A 24,056-nucleotide genomic window follows, 5' to 3' on the forward strand; every position below is an offset into this window, starting at 1 on the left:
TAGACTCATTGAACATTTGAAGACCTCAGAAAACTAATAATATTAAATTAAATTTACAGGCTTTTGCTGACCTGCACAAATAAAAACCTGTTGTGGTGTTAGAATCCATCCATGGACACTGATGGCCAACAGTGCACTTATTTATGGACACACAAAGATGGTAGGGAGGTAGTAGGCGTGTGTAAGTGAGAGTTTTAAAGGTGAAGAGATCCTCTTTTGAGATACTAACCGCTTGATGTATCTATGTTCCATAAGCACAACACGACAGCTTTTCTTAAGATCTTTAAAGCTAAAGATTAAGAAGTGAATGTCACAATCAGCGTTGCTGACTTCCTTTCAAACGAAAAAAACAACTTAACTTTCCCCTGCAGAATGTAGTATCAGCAACTAAAGACTCGTTTGAAAAACTGTTGTTCTTGTGTTAAAAGAAAAGAGAGAGAGAGAGAGAGAAGAAAAACTCAGTTCAGCATGCGTGCAGGAACAGACTTGTTCTACATGGAGAAGGAAAAGCAAGGAAAACGTCTGAAATGAACAAGATACTTTTTCTCAATGAAGAAAAAAACATGTTATTCCAGGGTACTTAGAGCCTACCTTTCTATATGCATTGTAGACAACTCCTGGATTGCTGGGTTTTATGGCAAATATTTCTCAAACCATGTTGTGGTTTAACCCTGGTAGGCAGCCAAGCACCAAATAGCCGCTCACTCACTCTTCCCAGGTGGAATAAGGGAAAGAATCAGAAAAGTAGAAGTGTGAGAACTCATGGGCTTGGAGGAAGAGAGTTTACTAGTTAAACAAAAGCCACACATGCAAGCAAAACAAAATAAGGAATTCATTCGCTACTTTCCATGGGTGGGCAGATGTTCAGTCACTTCCCGGAAAGCAGGGCTCATCGTGCATAATGGCTTCTTGGGAAGACAAACACCATCACTCCAAACATCCCCCACCTCCTCCTCCTTTATCCCAGCTTTTATTGCTGAGCATGATGTCACATTATATGGAATCTCCCTTCAGCCAGTTTGGGTCAGCTTCTTGTGCACCCCCAGTCTCCTTGCTGGCAGAGCAGCATGACAAGCAGAAGAGTCCTTGATGTAGTGTAAGCACTGCTCTGCAGCAACTAAAACATTGTTATGATATTATTTTCCTCCTAAATCCAAAACAAGGCACCATACCAGCCACTATAAAGACAATTAACTCTATTCCAGCTGAAACCATGACACATGTTGAGCTAATTTCTCTGAAATCAGTGGTGATTTTAACAATACTTATGAAGTATCTATTATTCAAACATCCTAGCTATTACTAATGTAATTAAATATTTTTGTAGCATCTTACCAAAGACCTTACCTACACTTTATGCAGTCACTAAATCTTGTGTAATCCTACAGATTTAAAAGGGGAAAAAAAAAAAAAAGAAAAAAAAGAAAAGCATTTGATTGTAGTACTTCATTAACTTCACTGTGAGTAAAGTGAGTTCATATCCTGCCCCTTCAGTTCTTAGCATGACAGACATTGGGTACTAACAAAGATGCTAATTGCACCCATTAAGAGTCAAAAAGCGCTTTCGTTGTAACCCATTGTGCTCATGGTTTCTTCAAAACCTCCTTTAAGAACTAAAATTTTCAATATTTGGACTCTACATGTAGATGGCATTGATGGAGAAAAAACAAAACAAAACAAACAAAAAGAAAACAAAACACAAGAGTGCCATTATTCTGTATTTAAAAAGAATTTCTGGGTAAATCAGCTCACTAAAGAAGATAAAATGTGGTACAAGAATACCCCTTATCCCTCACAAATTCTATCAAATTTGTAAAATATACCTATAGAATTTCAATAATATAAATGCTCCGAAAACTTTGTAAGAACAAACTGCATAAAACTCCATGTTTCCCCCCAAATTTACTATAATTTACTATAAAAAGATTTAAAGTGTTAGAAAATGAAATGTTTTCTGGGGAGGTGGCATGAAATGTCGTTTCATGTAAACCCCAACATTATCTTTAAAGATCTTTTCATACTGAAAACCTGAATATTTTATTTTGCTTCAGTCTGGTGTGACCTTTTTTTTTTTTCCATATGGTGCTTGGGCTGAAGAAAGACTTTTAATGGTACAACATTCGCACACACACCAGTGGAATTCAAAAGCTCTGTAAAGATATTTATTAAGTATCTTTTCTGGACTATTGCACATACCATACCCTTCAGAGCTAGTTAATTTAAAAACATTGCAGGGAAACAAACAAACAAGTTACATATAAATTAACACATAGATTACTACGGCTATTCGTACTGTAGAGTCTTGTTACTGTGCTTATAAAAACACATGCAATTAAAAAAGTGTAGTTCAGAAAAATTATGATCATATATAAATTAACATCTAGAAGACACAATTTTTAACAATATCTGTACCACAAAATCCTGTTACAGTACAGTCCTACTGCCACAGAAAATAATGAAGGCATAAACAAAACAATTAACAAAATTAGACAATTAAATTTTCATAAAAATACAGTGAAGGCAAAAAATAATTAGAAATAGGACAAAATGTAATACTGAAAAAAACCACTTATAGTGCAATTTTACATTCTTGACAACGAAAGAAACATAATTATCTTTCCTTTCCTGAAACTACACTGCTCTCTAGTGGCTCAAAAAGTTATTCCACTTGCTTCTTTAAGAAATCCCATGTAGCCTGCGGCATACCACATCACAAAAGTCAACTATGCATGCCTGAAGAGGTGACAGAAGGGCATAGCAATACAGCAGCAGATCCTGTACTTCTGCAGAGTAGCGTATTTCCACTTGAATCAATTGAGCAACACTGATTTCCACCAGATGAGAGGTCACTCCCCTTATTTCCTAACAAAATACATGGACAACCTCTATGGCCAGGGGCATTCTGTACTAGGTATACTGCCAGAGCTGCCTTAAAGAGAGGGAATCCTAGTAAACAAAGTCCGTTGTTTCCAGATTTTATTCTGAGCAGGAAGTATTTTGCCCTGTTATACATGAGAATTCCTGATCCTTCCTTGTCTAGAAAACCATTACAAATAATCCCTCCATGAAAACAAGCTGATTTGCTTCCTCTAGTTCAATGTCACTTTCTGTCTTCAGTTTACCTTGTAGAATGAATGGACAGAGTTCAGTGGGATTGTGCCCTCGTTCTGTTTAGACTGATAGCCATGCAACAGCACTGTACGTTGCTATTGAAAATGATGTGCACACAGAACAAAACACTGATTGTCTATCCAGAAATTGACCACTTGTCTAGATTCCTCAAACTCAGATAGGCACAAGACATGAGGAAATCATGAAGGCACATCCTTTATTATTAATTCTCTTATTCTCAATATTTTGCCATTTGCACTAGGGATATTTCTAATTTTACTGTATTAATACTTGGACCCTTACTTTTGTAGTTTGAACTTCTTCTCCCCATTTGTGCAAATCCTCAGATAAATTAATACTTTTTATTTATTTTTTTGCTAAGATGGGTGCTGCAGGAAGGAGAGCTTCAGGAAAGCAGCTATACAAATTTCAGTATTACTACCAAGCAAATTAAACAAAATTAATGCAAAACAACAATTATAAAAAACAATGAATGCGATGCAGAGACACACAAGAGGCACCCCATCAAACTGGGAGTACGAAGTCCACAATGCTTATGTCTAAAACCAAAGTGCTCATTTCTGGATCATCCTGTATCTGGGAGATACAGAAACCTTTAGGCAGAGCCACATCACTTTGTATAATACCATGCCTGTACATAGAACTTGGAAAAGAGAAAGGCAGAACAAACACCTCCAATGACACACCAAAAAGAAAAGAACAGCTGCTTAGGATCCTACAAGACACAAAATCATGGAAGAAATACTGATGACACAAAAGAAACTACAGGCTGAGCAGTAGCTTAGCAGCTAGAAAAATGGGGCAAGAAAATTTATCAAGACCCTGAGAAAAGACATTGAAATGACATTGTGAAAAAACAGAAGCCTCCTCCATGGGCAGAAAGTCCTGGCTACCAGAAAACATGTTCACTTCCAGGCAAGAGCTGAAATGCATTCCCAGGTCCCAGAGCATACACATATACTGTGCAGATATATCAGAGTTCTACGTGTCAGAGGAGGTGACTTCGCCCACCATTATCATGCTAAGCTAGTACTCAAGCTACAGACCCACTTCCTGGTTAAATAACATCCAGAGGCCGAGACTCCTTTTGACTCAAGATAGGCACAGTTTCCAGAGCCTTTTACCTCAATCCTGCAAGGGAAAATGAAAGATACTATTACTTTGACAGCCAGAATCATATAATTCAACAGAGAAGAGAGAACTAAAGGGATTACGGATTCTTTTCATGTAACACCTGATTTACTATGGGCAAGGCATGGCATGAAGATGATACCTTGCTCTCTGAAGAAAATGCCACAGGTATCATCTTCTTTTATGGGGGTCTGGCCCCCAGAATACAAAACCTAGGGCTAGCAGTATTCCTGCATCTTGCCTAGTGGTTGCTTAATGTGAAATACATTCCTAGAGCAAATAATGGAATTTAAATTTGCCCTTCTGAAAGACCCTGTGCTATCAAAGACTGGCTCCACCTTTGACTCCCTTGGCATTCTGTACAGCTAAAAAGTTTCAAGAGAAGCTGTGAAACAAATACTTTTTTTCATTTTCCTCTTCCTCAGAACTGAACAAGGCATTATGGTTAAGGGGCTGGTAGGAAATAGGAAATGAATCTCCATTTCTGCACCACAGGTGTGGAAGAGGTAAGGGCCTCCTTAACCAACTGTGTGTTAAAATAAAGTGTAATAGTGTTCAGTGAGTAGGCTAACCAAGCTGATACATTCCCTGGAAAAGACAAAGGCCAACCTGCCCCAGTGCTAACATGACTCTTACAGTACATGTTCTTAGACATCAAGGTACTCTTTTAAAGACAGGAGGAGCAGTTTTAGGCACGCACAGAGGCAAAAGTCTAAGAATGCAAAGAACTTTAACACTGAATATAAAAACAACAGTGGATGTTTCTGTCACAGGCAGGGGTAAGCAACAGTGGGGAGGACTGCAGTTTCCAACTTAAGATGCCTACATTCTGCTTACATCTCCGATTAAATGTGTAAGATATTTGTCAGATCAAGCTTGCAAGTTTCAGGGAGGAACAGGATATAGTTACGCATAACTAGTGACGTCAAAAACTTTAAAAAGTGAAAAATCTAAATACTCAATGTTAATTTCAGACTTCTGAAATCTCAGTGTCTATCACTGTCATTGGTTATTCTACAGACTCCTGCCAGCAGCTGCCCCAGCATAAGATGCAGGACTCTGAAATGATGGACCAGCCATTGGTGGGAGGAGCAAAGTACCCCCACACATGATGCCTGTGAGAGAGCATAGGGCAGGTACCACAGAGTAGCTCTTACAACACAAATTCACAGATTCACCTCCCCCTCTTGCAGCCTTTTTTTTTTTTTTTTGTGTGTGTAAGCATATACCATAAGAGGTATGAAAATATCTTACAAGCCTCCCAAATACCTTTCCTATAAGCCTCTTGCATTGTTCTTTCAAACTCTATCCTATGATGAGGAATTCAGGTTATTGGAATCTTTCATCCCTTTCCCTATTACTTCAGTACCTTGGTGGTCTCAAGATTTAACTTTCACTTTGCTATACTGTTTGTTACCATGACCTCCCTTCTCATTTTGCTTCTGAATCAGGTGTTACAGATTTATCTCCTAATTTTCATCATCAGTTTTACCCAAACTACGTGAAATCTGTATTGTATTCCTTGCTGTTTCCATTGCCACCTGGACAGCATCATTACAGGTATTTCTTTCAAGTCACTATCTATATCTGTATGTTATCGTATTTTGGTCCTCTATAATCTAGTATCACTAGCAAAAAACAACAGCATTGACTCACAGCTTGTTATCTAATGTGCTCCCATTTACCCAAAAGAATTCTTCATTTATTTTATGAAGTCCAATCCATGGGTCTTGCTTTGTTATCTTCACCATAAAACTCTGCAGGAATAAACACGAAAGAAGTTTTGCATGTTCCATACAGTTATCAGAATATGAAGTCTTTGATGCAAGGCTCGAAAGCAAAGCAATGATCTTGCCTTTCTCTCAAAAGGAACAGTATTAAGGACTAAATCTACAGGATCTTGTGTGATTCACCTTATGGAAAAAGAACTTACAACTTGAACAGATTATCCCTGCAGCACTCAGATATTGTAGCAGTAGAAATGCCAACTACAAGAATCCAAGTATACTGCTGAATATTAAGAACTACTATGGAACTGCATTTATTCTTTCTCCACGAGAAACTCTTCAAAGAACAATGAGCACCTTTGCAGATAATGCATTTCTCCATCACTGGTATGTCTTCATCATATTGAATTTTTATTACCAAGTAGCAAGGATTTGTGATGGACGTTTTAGAGAGAGATGAGTGAGGGTAGAACCTTGCCACAGTACATAGAACAGGATTGTCATCTGCACCCAGTATAGCCATGAAACTGGTATCTGTGATGTGATCTATTGACATAGGGAGAAACTGTTTTAACATAGCAAATGCTATCAAGGTCTATTAACAGATATGGGAGGATATATTGTCCTAGGTCTTTTTACTAGTATGATACAGAAAAGGATGCTCTAAACTGCGGTTAGAATAATTATCTCCTAACACCAAAAGTCAAGACTAACACATCTATCAACTTGTCTGCCAATCTATCTTGCTAAGAGAGAACAGTTTTCATCTAATTAAAGTTACCTAAGATACAACGATATTTACGCTGACAGTTGCCTTCCGTGTGAGTACTTATGGCTGTGAACAGCATAAAATTTAACTCAGATAAGCCTTGGGGATGTTCTAACACATCAACTGTTCTAACACATCAACTCCTAGAACTGACGTTTGCTGTTTGCAGGGAAAGAGGTACGCAGCTTTCTGCTTGCTGTGACTTGTCACTGCCTTTGCATTAAAACTGTTCAGCTTACAAGGCTGGAAAAACTCATGGGTGTATTGTGCAGTATCCTAGAAGCGAGATGGAGTGAAACCAGGATCCCTGCTTTGTTCTCTTACCAATTCCTGAAGATTTTCGATCACAAGGAGGGAAGCATTGTGCAATGAGCAGAAGTTCTGACTAGAGTTCCAGTTGGCTTCTCTCTCTGAGAGGTAGTAGCATTTCTTCTGGAAATACAGCCAATCTGATGGACAGAGTTCCAGGGATGGACAGGCAAGAATATCTTTGTCCGAAGAATGGTTTACTGCAAAAAGACAGAAACCTATTTCTTCCAAATGGAAAAGGTTTCTAGAGCTTTTTACCTTGCTTTGTGGCTGCACCATCTAATTCATCTCAGTCTAACCACTATATAATTATCTCTGCCCAGCAGAAATATTTATTGTAAACTAATTATGTACTCTAGCTCCCGCTAACAAATCTTTAAAGTGATGATCACTGCAAGTCGGTTGAAGTAACTGGGAAGGTAATAACTATGTATGCTTTAGACACTCATCTACAACTTAAATGTTTCTGACAATTAAGGCTTTTGTGAGTGTTTCTTTCTTGTACTGAATCAATAACTTTGTTTATTATAGTGTTAACGATTACAGAGTGGTTGCAAAAGACAATTTTGCATTTGTTTTCCCAAGCTTGGATTATGATTAACAGCAAGGTTATAGAACTGAATGTCAGAAGCACACTAAGACTAATCTGAGCACTCTCTAACTATGGGAGTTATTTCCCCAGTATTAGACCACAGTTTTAAACAGCAAGGCATGAGACGTGTAATTAGCTTTGAAACAAGGTAAGGTCTGAAGAACCCTCTTGTAAGGTCCTGGGGACTTCTGACCATGCAAAACTCTAATTTCTAAGGTTAGTTATATGTTCTTTGCAAGTACCTTACACAAAGTGCATACGCTTACCAAAGTGAATACACAAAATCAAGACGACAGCAGCAACGAGGATTCCAGCAACACCTCGCCAGAACCAGACATTTGAGAACAGACCTGAAAATAAATAAATAAATACGAGGAATTTAAAAAAAAAAAAAAAAAAACAAAAAACAAAACATACGGAGTTGAAGGCGGAGCAGAGCCCAGGATCCCCGGAGCCGTTCCAGAGGCCACTCTCTGAGGACAGGAGGCGAGGACAGCGGCCCGGGTGGGCGCTGCGGCCTCATCCCCGCCTGCCCGCAGCCCCCGGGAGCCCGGCGGGCGCCATCTCGCCGCGGGGCTTTCCAGCAGCCCGGCGGCTCCCGGGACACCGGCGCTGCCCCGGGACGCCGCGGCTCCCCTCTCCTCGCCCGGCCGCAGCCCAGCCGGCAGCCCGGCCGCCGAGCTCCCTCGCCCCCTGCACCTCCAGCCTTGCGGGGCGCCGTCCTCCGCTCCGGGGAGCCGCCAGCCCCGGGACGCCCCATGGGTGCGGAGCTCCTGCCCCGCCGCGGGAGGAGATGACGGGGCCGGAACGGGCGGAGAGACGGTGCAAGGGCTGGACGTGGGGCCGCAGGCTGGGTCGTGAGACAGGGCTGCACGTACCGGGAGGGCTGGCGCTCCGCAGCTGTGTTTCGTGCGGTGTCTGACGCGCGGTAGCTGCTTTATTGGCGACAGATCCTGGCTGTGTGGCGAGGTCAAATGTCCAAGGGAATGGGGAATGCAGCTCCCCGTGCAAGGCTGATGAGGTGCACGCCTAGTGCGGGTTTGTCCAAAGCATGCCGCCATCGGTACCCACGCAGAAAACCTGAAAGAGAAAACCATGAACATGGAGGGTTATGCATTATGCTTTCACCGTGACCTCCAATTCCTTTTATTTGCCAAGAATATTTGAGCGTAGTCAGTTGCTGAATATTATCCCCGGGTGCTTATCTTTGCAGATAATAAAGACCCATATAAACTTTATGCTTCTGTGCATACAGACTTACAGTTGACTTCAACTTTGGAGTGTGGCAGCGGCTCGTTTAGGCAATGTGCTGGAGGGCTGGACGTGCCAGTATTCCTGGGATGACACTTGAGAAGAGACAGACAAAAGGGTAAAAAGGAATAAAAAAGGTGTGTGAAAACAATGCTTTAAATATGTTGGCTTTGGGGAACTTAGGGAACCAAAGAGTCCCAGAAAAGGTAGAAGGGGTGGTGGAAAAAGTAATGGATCCAGAATGCTCAGGACGTATATGCTTTAAGAGGTTTTGGGAGAACTGAACCCAGAGGAGCACAGAATGAGAGGAAGGTATGGAATTAGGACAGCAAGAAGGGTCAGTACCTGTTTCATATTGAACAAGTTTTGCATAAAAGACAGGGAAACACTAGTGTATGTACAGCTATTTGTGCATCTCTTTCTAAGAACAAGTTTCTCAACATTTACTCATTCTTCTACTTCAGGCTGTTTAATGATAAAACTTGCCAAGCGCCTCCTGACTTAAGCAAAACAAAGCAAATCTGAGAACATAAACAACCCTGGACACTGGACCATCCACTTTCCTAAAATCAGGTAGCGCACTACCTGGTTTTAGTCTTAAGAATGAAATGTCTCTTAAGTGGCTCGCTCTCTTTTCATTCAGATCTGCCAGCTACTGTGGTCAAAAATAGTTTACTGTGGCTTATAACCACAGAGAAGTCACAGGTATCCATTTCACACTTACTCACCCACTGCTATTATTGACATTTTCAGGTCATTCTCCAGGTTGACAAAGAAACTGAGAATTTACAACATCTTCCGTTATGAATCATTTGATGCTTCAAAATGGCTATCCTTGTTACCCTAGATGCTTCCTTTACATAACGGAGACACTTGACTTTTAGTTTCACAGATCAATTTGGCTAACAGACCTCCAGACCAAAGAGTAAGCAGCCTGCTGCTGTTACTGAGGAAGTGTGGTTTGCAAAGCTCCCCACATGAGCTAAAGGCTTTGGAGGGGGACAGTTGCTGCTGACCTACAGACAGATGAGTTTGCAGCAAGTGCTCAGGATGATCTTGGAGAAGAAGGGGAATTTATCCTTGTACCAAAGCAGAATGCAGTGCATAGGCTGAGTGCAAGACAGACACTTGTCAAACCCACTCTCAGCTGCTAATATTTAGGGCAGCTTTCAGTTCTTCTTTCTGGCACCTTACTGGCTCAAAGCATATGGGCTTCTGTGAAGGCAGGCCTGCAAATTCCTCTGCAATGGTAACTTCCACAGGCATCACTGGAGGCTGTTGAGCTGTCAAGGACAGCTGTTCAGAAAAGGTAAGTGCCTATTTTTGCAGGAAAAAAAGTCTCCCATTAGGCGTTGTAATGGCCATGTATTTACTTAGCTGTGTATTTTGTTTCAAGAAATGTTCCCACATTTCATAAAATGAAGATTGAACAAGAAGATAAGAATATGATAAAGGCAAAAGGCAAACATACCCTCCAGACAGAATCACAGGGAGAGAATGCAAACATTCTAACTAAGAATGTGGCATTTTCTAAGCAAATTATTTTCTCAGAAAAACTACTTGGCCCCTTCAGTGCTGTGAGTCTCATGGGAATGACTCAAAATGTTTGGTGGATTCTGTGATGCCACCTCCTGCTTACTGCTGTAACAAATAAACATTGATTACCTTTTCTCACCCATTAACATGCTACCTCTAACTTTTCAATTATGCAGGGAGAAATCACTTCAGAACAAAAATTTGGGGGATAGAGTGTTTACATTAGAAATATCTGCACTGTGGTCACAACAGTGTACTGCTGGAATGCCCTAGTTTGACTGGAACTACATAGCTCGCACACTAGCAGTGATTTAGCTTTGATTGCACAGCTAGGCTGGGGGAGCTAATTTGTCCTGCTCTTGGTTGATTTTATCAGCCCATCTACCTCCACAGTCAATGGAAGAACTGCCAGTGAGTTAAAAATCTTCAGTCGGCCCTAAACAAGGGCTATACCCTAAACAAGATGTTAATATTTGGGGTGCTGTTGAAACTGTAGTAAACTCTACATATAACATTTGAAAAATGTTTATTTTTCAGGATCAAATGGTTTATTAGAAAAGTAGCTAAATGAATGTGAGTGTGTTGTGAAGTAGTACTTGAGGAGCACTAAGCATGTGCTCCTGCACTCAAAAGTGCAGGGCTGAGAATGTTGCAGCCAGGTCTCTTACATCAAGAAGGCCAGTCATTCAGCAGTCTTGCAAAACATTATTTTGGAATGTTTTGGAATAGGATGCATAAGAGAAAGGAATCCAGATATGTTATTAGCTGTGTTTGCATTTTTGGTGAGACTAGTATTCACCAGGATTGTTATTTACTTATCTGCAGCATTTGTGTGTTAGAATTTTGTAGAAGACATAGCGTCCATCACAGAATCACAGAATTGAAGGGGTTGGAAGGGACCTCGAAAGATCATCAGGTCCAACCCTTCTGCCAAAGCAGGTTCCTTAGAGCAGGAAGCTTCCATCTTTAAGAACTGACAACATTAACACTGGAAATGACCCGAAGGAGGACGGAAATAAGTAGGGAGGGTTGAAGTACAGAAGAGAAAGTACCATAGCAATATAGTTACATGAAAGCAATTAACAATATTAAGGTTAATAAAACAAATAAAAATATAACAATAGGTGTGACAGGGAGATTATGGTAGAAACCTCAAATGACCTAAAACATCAGACTTCCTCTTTGTCATTATCTACAAAAGCTGATAGACTGGATATCAATAATGATTAGTAGCTGTATTTCCTGTCAATGTTATCTTTCAGGAAAGTTCAGAATTTCTTTATAGATAACGTGATTCATCACAGAGCAAACACAGCATCTAACACCTTGAAAAGTCACTTACCGTTTGAAGCCTTTGCAACCACAAACTGTGAAAGGTTCCAGTGTTGTGAATCATAGATTTTGCTAGTTGAGGATGGTGTCATGATGTCCCCTGTATGGATAACCGTGTTAGAAGTTTCTCCCCAAGATGTCTGCAGGCTATGCATCTGTACCAGGAAGTTCTTAGGGGCCAGCGCATGAGACCATGCAGCTACACCATCAGCCAGAGACCTCCATTGCTTCTACTGAGGTCCACACACGACCAAAGAGGAGAGAAAAGAAGCGTGTGCAGTGCTCACCTATGGCTTTTTAAAGTGGTGAGTCATTCTGACAGGGGCTTGACAGAGCTACTCAATTCAGTTTCCTGTTCAGCATCCTGTTCATCAGTCTCGTGGTTGCAGCTGGTGGAGCTGTGCACCTTCCTTCACAGGAGAGAACAATCCCTTCTCTGCTTGTCAAGGTTTCTTTTCCTGTCCCTTATCAGTTTAACAGCTTTTCTTCCCCACATTGCCTTCTGTAGCAAAGGTACTGTAGCAAGAAGTACTGTCCTCCTTGGGACCAAAGCAAAGGAAGGAAGATTTACATGAAGTGCTGAGTAAGAGAGCTGCATGGGGTAGTGAGTCTGTAGAGATCAGACCATCTCATGATCTTATGAGTATGTAGCCTTAAGCTGAAGAAAACAACGAACCCGTATGCCGTTGATTTCTATAAGCATGGTGACATGTTCATTGTTCTTTACCATGTTCTTTGTACATCCTTTGTACAGCTTGTTTGCTGTTTTGACAACAGATCTACATTAGCAGTACCTAATGCATAAACTTCCTTTATTTTTTAACATAAAATGTCACAATTCACGTCTTGTTTAGGCCTCTGCATTTCTTCACTGTCAGCTCAAGTTCTTAATTGCCTAGATAATCCATGGTACCCTGAAAATTTTGCTGTGTCAGTACTTCCTTCTTCCACGCCAGATTATATTAAATTAATATTAAATATTTTAGCAACATAAGCAGATTAGGTCTGCGTTAGATATATTATGTAACATAAAGTAATGGTTATTACATAAATATTTAAAATCAGAGTGAGATGGGAAAAAATAACAAGTGTGCATGGCATATGAAAGTAATACTTGACCTGTTTCTGTTTAAAATACTTGTGTATAAAGAGAGTGAGATGGACAAATGCACTACCAGTGATCTAGAAACCAGGCATAGCTATAAAACCAGAATGTTTGTTTCTTTCACATCAGTTCCTGGACAAGACTCTGTATACTAAATACCAATAGCAGCAGGTAATTTTGCCAGGAAGATCCTGTGGTCTAAATAGAAAAGTTCAACATAAGAACAGAGAGAGAAATGATTGTTTTCCATATTTTATGGGTGAGAATCAATGTGCAGAGAGGTGAAGTCCTCATGGCTATATAGTGAATCTGTAGGCGGGAGAAAGGAAGGAGAAGACTCAGTTGTGTGCATCATCCTTCCTGTCACAAGATTAATTTAAATAAATATATATCTGCATGAAAAGGAAATGGTAGAGCAAGTTGTTCAAAATAATTTTGTTATTGAAAGGACTGTGATCTCGTATTCAAGTAACTTGAATACTTCTTCCTTTCAATTTAAAAATCCACTCTAATGATACTTAAATTTACTGTTAGGATATTAAACAAATATATCCCAGAGTTTAATGCAAGAACGAGGCCAAGAAAATCAAATGCTTTTTGAGCTGCCTGCATTTCTTGGATCCTTAATATTTGGAGCATTCTAGGCAATCCAAAAGATTGTGTTAGAGGGCCAGTAAGAAATGCAACTAAATAGTAAGAAACTGTTTTTACATCTTTCTCAACAACCACCTTAGATCCACAAAGAATGAGGTGAAAAGCAAACTGCACTGGAATATGGATGATTTCTTTCAGAAATATCAGTGCAATGCAGTCTGAAGGACTGCTTTCCACCAAGCCTTATAAATAGGTTAATAACAGCCCTTTCCCCATCTCCTCTGTAGCCAAAATAGTCAACTGTATCACATACATTTCTATGGTCTGCAAGACAAAAGCAACTGAGACAAATATTACACTGTAAGATCTGTGAGAAGAAAAATGTTTGCCAATCAAATGCCTTGTGCAAAATATTATCTCCTCACTACAAGGAGGGAGTAATACCGTTTTTTGTTTCCTGTTTTCTTAACTAAAAATAGAGTAGAGGGAGGGGGAAGGGATAAAGAAGGGCAAGGCAACAAAGCAGTATAGAGCATGTATGTGTCCACTCTGTTCTTCAGTGTCATGCTGTTTTTCAGTGTCAGTTTTTGTGGGGTGTTATATGGGGTATGATGGAAAGAGTCAGCAGCTCCCATCTCTTTAGGTGACTGTATTGGGCTTAAGTTGCAAGGTTTTAGTAGCAGGGAGGCTGCAAGGGTGTCCTCTGTGAGGAGAGTTCAGATGCTGCCCCGCATTAGGTCAGAGCCACTTGCAGTAGGCTCCAATGGGACCCGCCACTGCCCAGAGCTGAGCCAATAAGCGATATTGTCTGCACCTCTGCGAGAGCATATTTAAGAAAGGGAAAAAAAATTGCTGCACAACAGCAGCTGGGAGAGTAAGGAGTGAGAACCCAGGTGAGTGCAGCAGGAGGGCAGGAGGTGCTCCAGGCAGGCAGCAGCAGTTCCCCTGCGGCCTGTGGAGAGGCCCCTGGTGGAGCAGGCTGTTCCCCTGCAGCCCATGGGTCCCACATGGAGCAGATCTCCACGCTGCAGCCCATGGAGGAGCCCCCGATGGAGCAGGTGGAGGTGGCCTGGAGGAGGCTGCAGGCCATGGAAAGCCCCCGCAGGAGCAGGCCCTGGGCTGGAGCTGCAGCCCGTGGAGAGGAGCCCATGCAGGAGCAGGGGGTCTGGGGGGAGCTGCCGCCCACCCGTGGGGGACCCGTGCTGGAGCAGTTTGCTCCTGGGGGATGGATGGATGGACCCCGTGGTACGGAATCGTGTGGGAGCAGTTCTTGAAGAGCTGCTGCCTGTGGAAAGCAAGCTCAGTCTGGTAAGGATGGCATCCTGTGGGCAGGATCCCACATGTCGCAGGGGCAGAGAGTGACCGAGAAGGTGTGGTGAAGATGAAGCGAAGCATTAGAGACTGACCACAGCCCCCTCGGGGGGAGGAGGTAGAAGAGGATGTGTGTGTGTGGGGGGAAAGGTGGTTTAAGTTTTATTTTAGTTTCTCACTGCTGTAGCTTTTTAGTAATAGGTAATAAATTGCATTAACCTCCCTATACTGAGTCTGTTTTACCCATTATGATAGTTATTGAGTGATCACCCAGTACTTATCTCAATCCTTGAGCTCTTTTCATCCTATTTCCTCCTTTCCCTTTGAGGAGGGAGAGTGAGAGAGTAGTTGTGGTGGAGCTCAGCTGCCCAACTGGGTAAGCCACCACAGTGACATGGGCCAAGGTGGCAGTGTGTAGTTGTGGTCTGTAGCTCTTGCTGTGTGGAGGTCAGCATGCAGGTGCAGATGGTGTTGGAGGCATGGGTTGTGGTAGTTCCTGTGGCTGTAGTGAGGGTTGTGGTGGTGGTGTTAGCTCTCCTGCTTCTGCTTCTGCTCATGCAGGGAGGATGATAGATACCAGGAAGTGAGCTCTGTCTAGGAGCAGGAGTGCATACCCTTGCAACTGTAGCAATTGGCATATCCCAACTATTGAATTGCAGAAAGTGAGGTTCAGTCCTTCTTTATTTTCTGGTCACTATTGTTATTTTTTATTTCCATTCATAGGAGTCCGTTTTTCATCCATACCAAGAATAAGTGCTTTTTGCATCCTACCTCAAAAATGGGGTTTGAGCAAGAATAAAAACAGCACGCAGAGAAGACAACTGATTGCAGAAGAAAAAGAATGAAAATAAACTGAGAGCAAAGACCTTAGGGTTAAAAATAAGGAACTAGAGAAGGACACCAAGCAGAACACCACCTGCTGCACCCTTTGGTTTCGGAAGGCACCCTAACAGCCAGCAGATATTGACTAGTAATGCTCCCATACAGACATAATAGGGTAAGGGAACTGAAACAGGGGCTACTTCTGTCACAGTCCCACAACAATCTTTCTCCTGATGGGAGGCTAACTTGATCAAGCCAGCAGGAACTTACAGCCATATTAATTTCTGTGCTGCTCAGGGGGAGGATGTAGTACAAGAGGGTGGATGGCGGGGAAGGTGTTTTTAGTTTGCTTTTAGTTTTCACTGCTTTAGTCTGCTATCAATAGGCAACAAATTACATTACTCTGCCTCACATTGAGTCTGTTTTGCCTGTGACTATTATTAGTGAGAGATCTCCCTGTGCTTATCTCAACTCACAAGCTTTGTTTTAATTGTATTTTCTTACCCCGTCCTTCTAAGGAAGGAGAGTTTAAGTGTGGTGTGGTGTAGCTTATCTACCTACTGTTTTGAAACTACCATAGCAGGAAATGGCTTTGTGCTTTGTACAGAAGCTTTTGGTCAACACATACACATTTATTTAATGGATCTGTTAGGATGACCACTGATGGCCAGCAACTCTTGACTTGCCTGGTCAGAAAATTACCATACTTTGTTCTCTCGCACAACTGTTGGCTGATCCCATGATCAGAGATCCACTTTCCATTTTGATGTTGCTGACATATTTGGTGTTATGCTCAGGATAAGAAAGCATGGAGGGAGGTATTCTTCCACATGACTGCCCTGCTGTGTAGTGGAAGGGAAGGTAACCACAAAAGAGAGGTTAGTGGAAAACAGTGTTGACAAATGCAACTGTAAATAGATTCACAGCAAAAGCACATCTCACACTGCTTGGTGGGTTGCAGTCTTAGAAGGGAACTCTAAATCCTCACCAACCTCATCCTATCTGCTGTGCAATTTAGAGTGCTTTAATATTTCCTCTATGCACAGATCAATGAAATCATGATACAAATACTTCCAAACTTCAATTTTAGGGTGTGCAAGTTTGGAGCAAGAAAAAACAATGTCTGTCAGCTTGTATGTTTATTTTTGACCAAAATACATAAATACAAGCAAATGTTGCTAATCAAGGTTGGCCTGGCAGATGTCCAGGTTTGCACTTCTCCAGTGCCATTCTTAGGGTACAATTTTGAAGACTTGAGAGATGGACATTGGCCAAAAATCAGAACATATCATACCTACATAGTGGTTGTAACAGTGGTTCTTTTCCGCTAGCCTTGCAGTCTGCCAGTGCCAGGGCAGTTGCAAATGAACTCTGTAGTTCCTAGCAGGCAATATTTTCACTGTTTAGCATATGCATGAAGTTCACTGCATGCTTAAAAACTTCTGCTTACCATGCACAGAGAGGCAGGCTGCTTGGAAAGACCCAAACAGAATAAAAAACAAGGATAAGGAAGTCTGGCACATTTTATTAGGAAGAAGTATTACCATCCCCCTTGTTCACAGTACGGGTTGTACTGAAGGAGTTTCCTTATCTCTGGTATCAGCTACAGGTGTCAGCTCACACATACGTCAGAACTTACTGATACAAAGCTAGAAGGAAGTGTCTGTGATACCTCAAAATCTTTCAGAGGTAATGGTTAGACGGCATAGTAGGATACATGTCAGAAATGTGGAAGACATTCTGCATAACCAAAGGAAGCACTGCAAGGAAAGAGCTTGCCCTGGTAAATCTACTGTCAGAACAAGGGCTCAGCATACGTCTGAGCCAAAGTTCTCAGGGTCCTCTCAGCAAATATACACATCTGGAGGAAGGTTTGACCAGGTAGATAGCCTTACTCTTTGTACTAAAATATACAAAATAACTATGATCTGATCTGACCTAGAGTATTTGCCTAAAGGTCTGATTCCACTACAAAGTGATTCTGTCTTGGGAAATGGAACATTGTCTGCTTTATGGCATTGCATTTGGTGTAGTCATCCAAACAGACCTTTCCCCCTGCCCAGACTCCACTAATAAAGTAATAATGGCCTCCATTCTACCAGAAGAAGCAGGTTTCCAGGTGGATCGTGGCCCCTGTAAGGCCTCCTTATGCTTCCCTACCTGCTCAGGGCTCAGATACACGGGCACCTTTTGCTGTGCTCATGCTCCTGCCATCCACAGTCAAGCCCTTGAATCCATACTCCCTTCCTTTGTGGATGCTCCCTCTTGCTAGTTGTCCATTCTCCTCATGTTTCTTTCCATGTTCACCCCAAGAGGACATGGCACATTAGGCAGGATGAGGAAAGTGCCTGACCTGCAGAAGAGAAGGACAGGAGGTCTCAGTACACTCCGTCTGTGCTCAGGGACACTTTCCCATACGTCTGGTGTGGAGAAGCACAGGTTATCCTCAGCACCTAAAAGCAGGTGCTCTTAGGAGAAGGCAGGCAAGAGGTGTTCCTGGTGGGCAGGGCCTAAGCTTTATAAACGAGGAAGATATCAGATGTTTGTTTTCTTGCCAAGTTCCCTCCCATTCTACTACTCTCTTCCAGAGCCTAAGGCTCCTCCTTTGCCACAGAGGGGTGAGTTTAACGAAACCATCCACCCCTGGGCAAGTGGGAAGGGCGTACATTGCCTCTGTTTCTCCTGGTAGCTGTCAGTGACACTGCTGGCTCTGGGAGCTTTTGAGAAGCCTTCGTGTCTTGCCTCATCCCAGCCAGTGAGTAAGTGCTTCTGTCCTCTGTGTAGCTCAGCTTGCTTTCAGATGATGGGCTGTGATAGGAGATGTACAGGGAGAAACCCCACACTTCTCCAGGGGGGTGGCCAGGAACAGGAAGCTCGCCCCAGGGGCTTGGCTGCTGCTTGCAATCACACTCTTGAGAGCAGGGGTGAGTTTCAGTGAAGTTTTTGGGCAGGCTACCATGGTGGGGATAAGAAACAGAATAAGGAATCTCCTCAGGCAGCTGCTGTGCACCATGCAGAGTTTGTTTTCTTTCTGAATGTCTCAATTATTAACATTTGCTCCACCCCCCACACCCTCCCCCCAAGGCCCTAGATGTTCAGCAGAGGCTGTAGGGAGTGTAACTGACCTCTTGCACTGCTTCATGTGCCCAAAACATGAGGTGCCCCTTCCTGAAATACAGCTCTTATGGAAGATGCATGGGGTGGAAGTGAAACAGAAGAGAAAGCAGTGCCTTCTGTCCCTTCTAGAGAGGCTGAGGAAGCAAAAGCAATTAACTTGTTGTGACTTGGGGAGAGTGTAAAATGCTCCCAAGCACAGACTGCAAGACCCTGAAAAAAAAGATGGCTCTTGCTCAGGCTCCTGTTCTCTGCCGTTAGTGTCTCTGTTTAGTTTTGGTTTCACATCCTGTAGCAAGCTCAGCAGAGGGAGTTCCTTTTTGATGTGGAGGAGGAGGAAGAAAACAAGAAAAGAAGAGAGTTTAGCATGCAAGCAGATGGCAAAGTTAAGAACGAGGAGACTGGCAACATTCAAGAACACCATGCGCTGCTCATAAAGTTCTCAGCAAGCTGTTGTGTCTTATTCTGGTGCTGGACTTCTAGCTCTGCAAGAGATTAGCATATTTGTCATTAGAAGGCCACAGCTGGTTATTTACAGTTTTGGCAACCCTTATTTCTGTTTGGCTATCATAAGGTGAACTTGCTTGAAATATTACATTCCAGATCTTTGTGAAAAGTAATGTTTTCCAAGCCTAATGAGGTATTGGGTGATACAGTAGCAATGCAGAGCAGCAGTACCTGAGGCTTGCTATGTCCTTGTTGTCCATGGGGAATTGGCAACTTGCACTGTTGTTTTGGAAAGGTCAGTGTATTCTCCCCCTAGCTTCTCCAGTGTGAATGGAGAGATTTTTCAGATAGGATGGATTTTTCACACAAAGAACAAAAACCTCCATAGCAATCACATCTAGATTTTATAAAGAGCTTCAAAGCAAACTGTTTGATTCCTTCTTATTTTGCATAGCTCAGCTAAGTGAGGGAGTAGCCATCTGAGAAGGTTCAGTTATGATCCACAGGACTTCCTTGTGGCCTGCAGAGGGTTGCTGTGGTTAGGGTACTTGCTCTGCTTTATGCATTTCCATGTTGATAATAGCAAAAGCAGATAACAATATTCTGTACATTCCTAATATTAAATCCCAAGCAGAAAATACCATTTAATACTATTATAATATTTAATATATGAAAATACTATTATAATATTTATAAATATTTTATAATATATATAGATACTATAATATTTAATACTAAATACTATTTAATACCATTAAATACCAAGTAGATAATCCAAGTAGATAATAGTTATTACTAAAGAATTTTGCTGTTGCAAATGCTTGAATGAAATATATGGTTACTTATCATTACTATAATAAATTAATTCAAATTCTAACTAGATGAAACACATTTGCTCCCAGAAATAATACCACCGAGTTAAATCAGATCATGAGTCAGTGCTTGAGTGTGAGTGAAGTTTAGAGTATTGATCTGAGTTGAAGCCAGTGACTGAGCCAGATGCTTGATAACCCAGTTCCTGAACTGAGAGCCTGTCACCAATATCAGTGTTCCTGCACTGCAATACAAGTGTGTAGTGTAGCTCAAGAAGAGAAGCATGGACAGGCAAGATAGTATACCTTTGGCAGACAGAACAGTTTGCGTTTTATTTCTGTCTTGTATTTCTGTGTGTTTTTATGCTGAGTAATTTCATCATGTGTGATTTCATGTTTTGCTTTCACAGAAAAGAATGATGGATTTCAAAGAGGAAATTAAACCCATTTCTGATGTATGTATTAAAGAGACCAGTTCTGCATTATCTACAAGAGCAGGAATGTCAGATCTTCAAGGACCACTGGTGCTTCCTGAGCTACCTGCACTGGCAGCCCATGAGACTCACCACATCTTTGTCAGTTATAGCAACACTGATTCAGCCTGGTCAAGGAACTTTATCCAGAGTTTAGAGACTATGATTCCTAATCTGAAGGCATGTTACCATGAGAGAGACTTTATACCAGGTAAAACCATAATTGAAAACATGGTTGAATCCATTCAAGGAAGTCAGAAAATAGTCTTAGTTCTCAGCCCTGACTTTGTCCAGAGCAGGTGGTGTCTTCTGGAAGCCAATCTGTCTGTCTTCCAAGACTGTTTCGGAAGGAAGCCAGTGATCCCCATCATGTTAGTGCCTTGTTTTGTGCCACTGCACCTCACCCATTTGACTTATCTTGACACCAATGATGTCCACTTTTTAGATAAAGTTATCAAGGTGATTTGCACTCCCAATCACAAGATGAGGAATGCCACCATGGTTCCTTATAGCCCTCCATCCCTCTACAATGGGAAGTCCCTCCTGGCTCTACCTGCAGTGGATGACCAGGTCGTTCCAAAATGGAGAGGAGGCACATTCAGTGAGGCACTGCCTGACCAGTTGAGTATAGTCTGTGAAGATACTGAGGTCTACAGAAAGGCCATCCAGATGATTAATGAGGTATCTTCTAGGGTACCACCTTGTACCTCAATCAGTGTTCTCTCCGGGATTGCAGTTAGCCTATTAGGAAGCTTATTTTTGATAGTTGGTACCTTATTATTTGCTGGGTTTGATCAGGACTCCGGTGATTCTTACGCAACTTTCCTGGGCTGTATTATGATCTTTGCAACTCTGTGTACCATTTCTGTTTCGTTTAATTGTGTCTACAACTACAAAATCAAATCAGCCGATGAGAAACTTCTGGAGATGTCCCATGCTGCTGGTGAGGCCAACTCACTGCTGATAAAGAATTCCCTTCTGGTTGGCTGTGATTCCCAACTGAAGCTCCAGTTAGTCTACATCTCCCTTGAGGGGTGCAGGAGTCACTTCACAGAGACTTTTGGAGAGGGAGAACCCTCTGCTGAAGAGATGTTCCAGAGAGCCTTGCACTATTTCTCCTCTGATTATGCCTGTTGTGTAGCCAAGAAGCATTTCCAGTTCTCTGGCTTGGGGACAACACGAGGACACTGGGATAAAGGGCCTTGTTTTTGCCAGTTTGTGTACCACTGTATGGAGAAAGGGTCCTGGCACTGGAATAGTGATTATCATCCAGATAAAACAGAACTGAGTTTAGATTAGATGCTGGTGAGGTTATACTTTGAGCAGCAGGCAAGATAAATATGTAATGGACACTGGTCCTTTTTTGTCTTGACAAAAAAGAGCTTTGGGTATAAGAAAGAGAAAGGGGATTATATTCTATTTCCATTTGACCCTCGAAGAAATGCAACACTAAGGTATTTGCAGGCAAAATATCTATGGTGTCAATGTCACGGGAAAAAAAAAAAAAGTTATTTGTTCATCTACTGAGGTAGCCGCACTCAAGTAAAGCCCACTTATATACTGCCCACAAGACAAAGGTTAGGTGGTTGTCAGTGCAGACATCTAGGCATACAGAAGGTGTCTTGCTGAAGGCTAATAAGGGGAAAAATGTTTTCCAAAGAACATCAGTTCCCCTCCATTTCAGGCTTATTTGCAGGGGAGGTAAAGTGTCAAAGAGAAGACTGGTTGATTTACTGTCTCTTGAGCACACCATGTTCTTTATTACATCCCCTCTAATTAATCATGTCTGTAGGTTATACAAATACAAACAGGACAAGTACTCATCTTCAAGTCTAGTCTTGATAAAGCCCATAAGGAATTGCCTTGATGTATGCAAGGGTGAAGTAGGGAAAAAAAAAAAAAAAAAAAAAAAAAAAAGTACTTGTGAAAAGTGCAGTAGTGGGCAGAACTGAACAGCAGTGGAATTACCAGAGATTGCTCTTCCCTTCTGGAGTGCAAACTTCTTTAGATACATGATGTATGTGATGCTCCCCTTTCTTTCTGGCCTGGAGAGCTCCAGTGAGAACAGCTGAGAAACTCCAGTTGTCTGTCAGAAGGATGAAACCTCATTTCATCCTTTTCAGGGGCAACATTTTTAGTCCACACAGAGCATTTACCAGGCTGATTTCTTGCTACATCAGGAATTTCTCTCTTCAGCATGTGATTGGCTCTGTGAACTGCAATGGTTACTTTCAGATAGCAGTTATCACGTACATGCATTTACAAGAAAAGGAAGTGGATGTTATGCAGGGGCCTGTCTTACTGTTGCAAGGACAGGGTCTTAAAACAACTGCTTAGAGGAGCCTGGGGCAGTTGCACTGTTACTCTGTTAGTGTTGGGCACCACAGTTCGTGTGACTTCCCAAACTGAAATTGCTGTCAGTACTGAACCATTCTATGATTCTATGATAATAAAATAAAATAAAATAAAATAAAATAAAATAAAATAAAATAAAATAAAATAAAATAAAATAAATAATATGATATAAATATTTTGAGGCACATTAAGAACATGACAAAATATTGGGGTCTGTATTATTGTTTATTACAGTACTGAGTTTCCTGGCATCTGTTCAGCAAAATAGGAACTGGGTTTGCAGATCCACTTTCAAGGAGACTCAAACACAGTCTAAGAGGTAATGCTGGGGGTAGGCCTAATAGGTAATTATGCCCAAGGATGAAGTCTAACAATAGGGAGAATTTGTGCAGTTATAATATTGACATTGCTGTGCCAACCAGACTTTGGTATGGATTTCCTCATACCTACAACACATATTTCAAGAAATTTCTATGCTTGGCTAAACATGTCCTCCAGCCTGACAGGTATGAGAGGGGGTTAATTTTCACAAATAATATTTAATAATCCATTGTAGCACTCTTAACCCATTGGTCTGCAGGTCACAGGCAATGTGATATAGCTACTCAATTCATAAACCTCTCACATAGTCTTGCACAGTGGTACTGGTAAGGTGGATGCCTTGGCTACTTTGTTTCTGCTCCTGGTATTGAGTGGTTAGTTCAGACAACAGTAGAAGCATACTATGCTGATTATAATGCATAGTGGAATAGGCAAACAGCAGTCCTGAATGGATGTCCACAGCTACAAATACATAGTGTTTGCCCTGCCGGGCTGGCAGGAGCCCTATATCATTGACTTGCCATATTTCACTAGCAAAGCATCGTTTAATTGAGCCTTTAACAGAGGGAAAAGATTAAATCAGGAACAAGTAAGGCAACTCAAACAGGATTCTTGCAAAGCTTGTAATGACACTTGTTCTCTCTTCTTGGCAGCCCATCCTTTGGCTGCAGTTGCTCGTCACTCCCCTGAAGCTGTGTGTATTTGAGTAGCCCTTGTCTGTTGCGAAGCACGGCCGAAAGCACGACAGACACCAGTTGAGTCAGATCGTGCTGCTCCATTTTATTGCCCGAATAGCCTAACTTTTATAGTGAACTTGACAGGGGCGGACAGTGTTTCACACAAGATTATTGGTCAAAAGTACTCAGACAAACAACTATAAGACAACAACCCCACCTGCAAGAAAAGAACCCCCCTTGTGATTA

At 41.8% G+C, this 24,056-nt stretch overlaps 2 protein-coding genes and 2 long non-coding RNA genes across 4 annotated transcripts; 2 read left to right on the forward strand and 2 right to left on the reverse strand.

Annotated features, from left to right (window-relative positions):
• Positions 1-2,135: 2,135 nt before the first annotated feature.
• Positions 2,136-8,420, reverse strand: LOC311443966 (C-type lectin domain family 2 member L-like; the record flags this gene model as incomplete). The annotated part of the gene is made up of 5 exons (XM_084534660.1): positions 2,136-4,263; positions 5,920-6,020; positions 7,084-7,268; positions 7,927-8,010; positions 8,078-8,420. The coding sequence occupies 5 exons, from the start codon at positions 8,418-8,420 to the stop codon at positions 4,149-4,151; spliced, it is 828 nt and encodes a 275-aa protein (XP_084390786.1). The 3' UTR covers positions 2,136-4,148.
• A 183-nt stretch (positions 8,421-8,603) lies between these two features.
• Positions 8,604-11,930, reverse strand: LOC311437564. Its single transcript, XR_014693545.1, has 3 exons — positions 11,790-11,930; positions 8,922-9,006; positions 8,604-8,740 (listed from the first exon to the last, which is right to left on the reverse strand). It is a non-coding gene; the product is annotated as an uncharacterized lncRNA (long non-coding RNA).
• Positions 8,739-16,024, forward strand: LOC311437566. The gene is made up of 3 exons (XR_014693546.1): positions 8,739-9,048; positions 11,916-12,084; positions 15,513-16,024. It is a non-coding gene; the product is annotated as an uncharacterized lncRNA (long non-coding RNA).
• Positions 16,025-18,483: 2,459 nt separating this feature from the next.
• LOC311437524 (uncharacterized protein) lies at positions 18,484-22,971 on the forward strand. Its single transcript, XM_084520894.1, has 2 exons — positions 18,484-18,535; positions 20,395-22,971. Exon 2 carries the CDS (start codon positions 20,401-20,403, stop codon positions 21,754-21,756), a length of 1,356 nt encoding a protein of 451 aa, XP_084377020.1. The 5' UTR covers positions 18,484-18,535; positions 20,395-20,400; the 3' UTR covers positions 21,757-22,971.
• Positions 22,972-24,056: the final 1,085 nt, after the last annotated feature.

Source organism: Aythya ferina (genome assembly GCF_964211825.1).
Source record: "Aythya ferina genome assembly, chromosome: 1".
NCBI classification, from domain to species: Eukaryota; Metazoa; Chordata; class Aves; order Anseriformes; family Anatidae; genus Aythya; species Aythya ferina.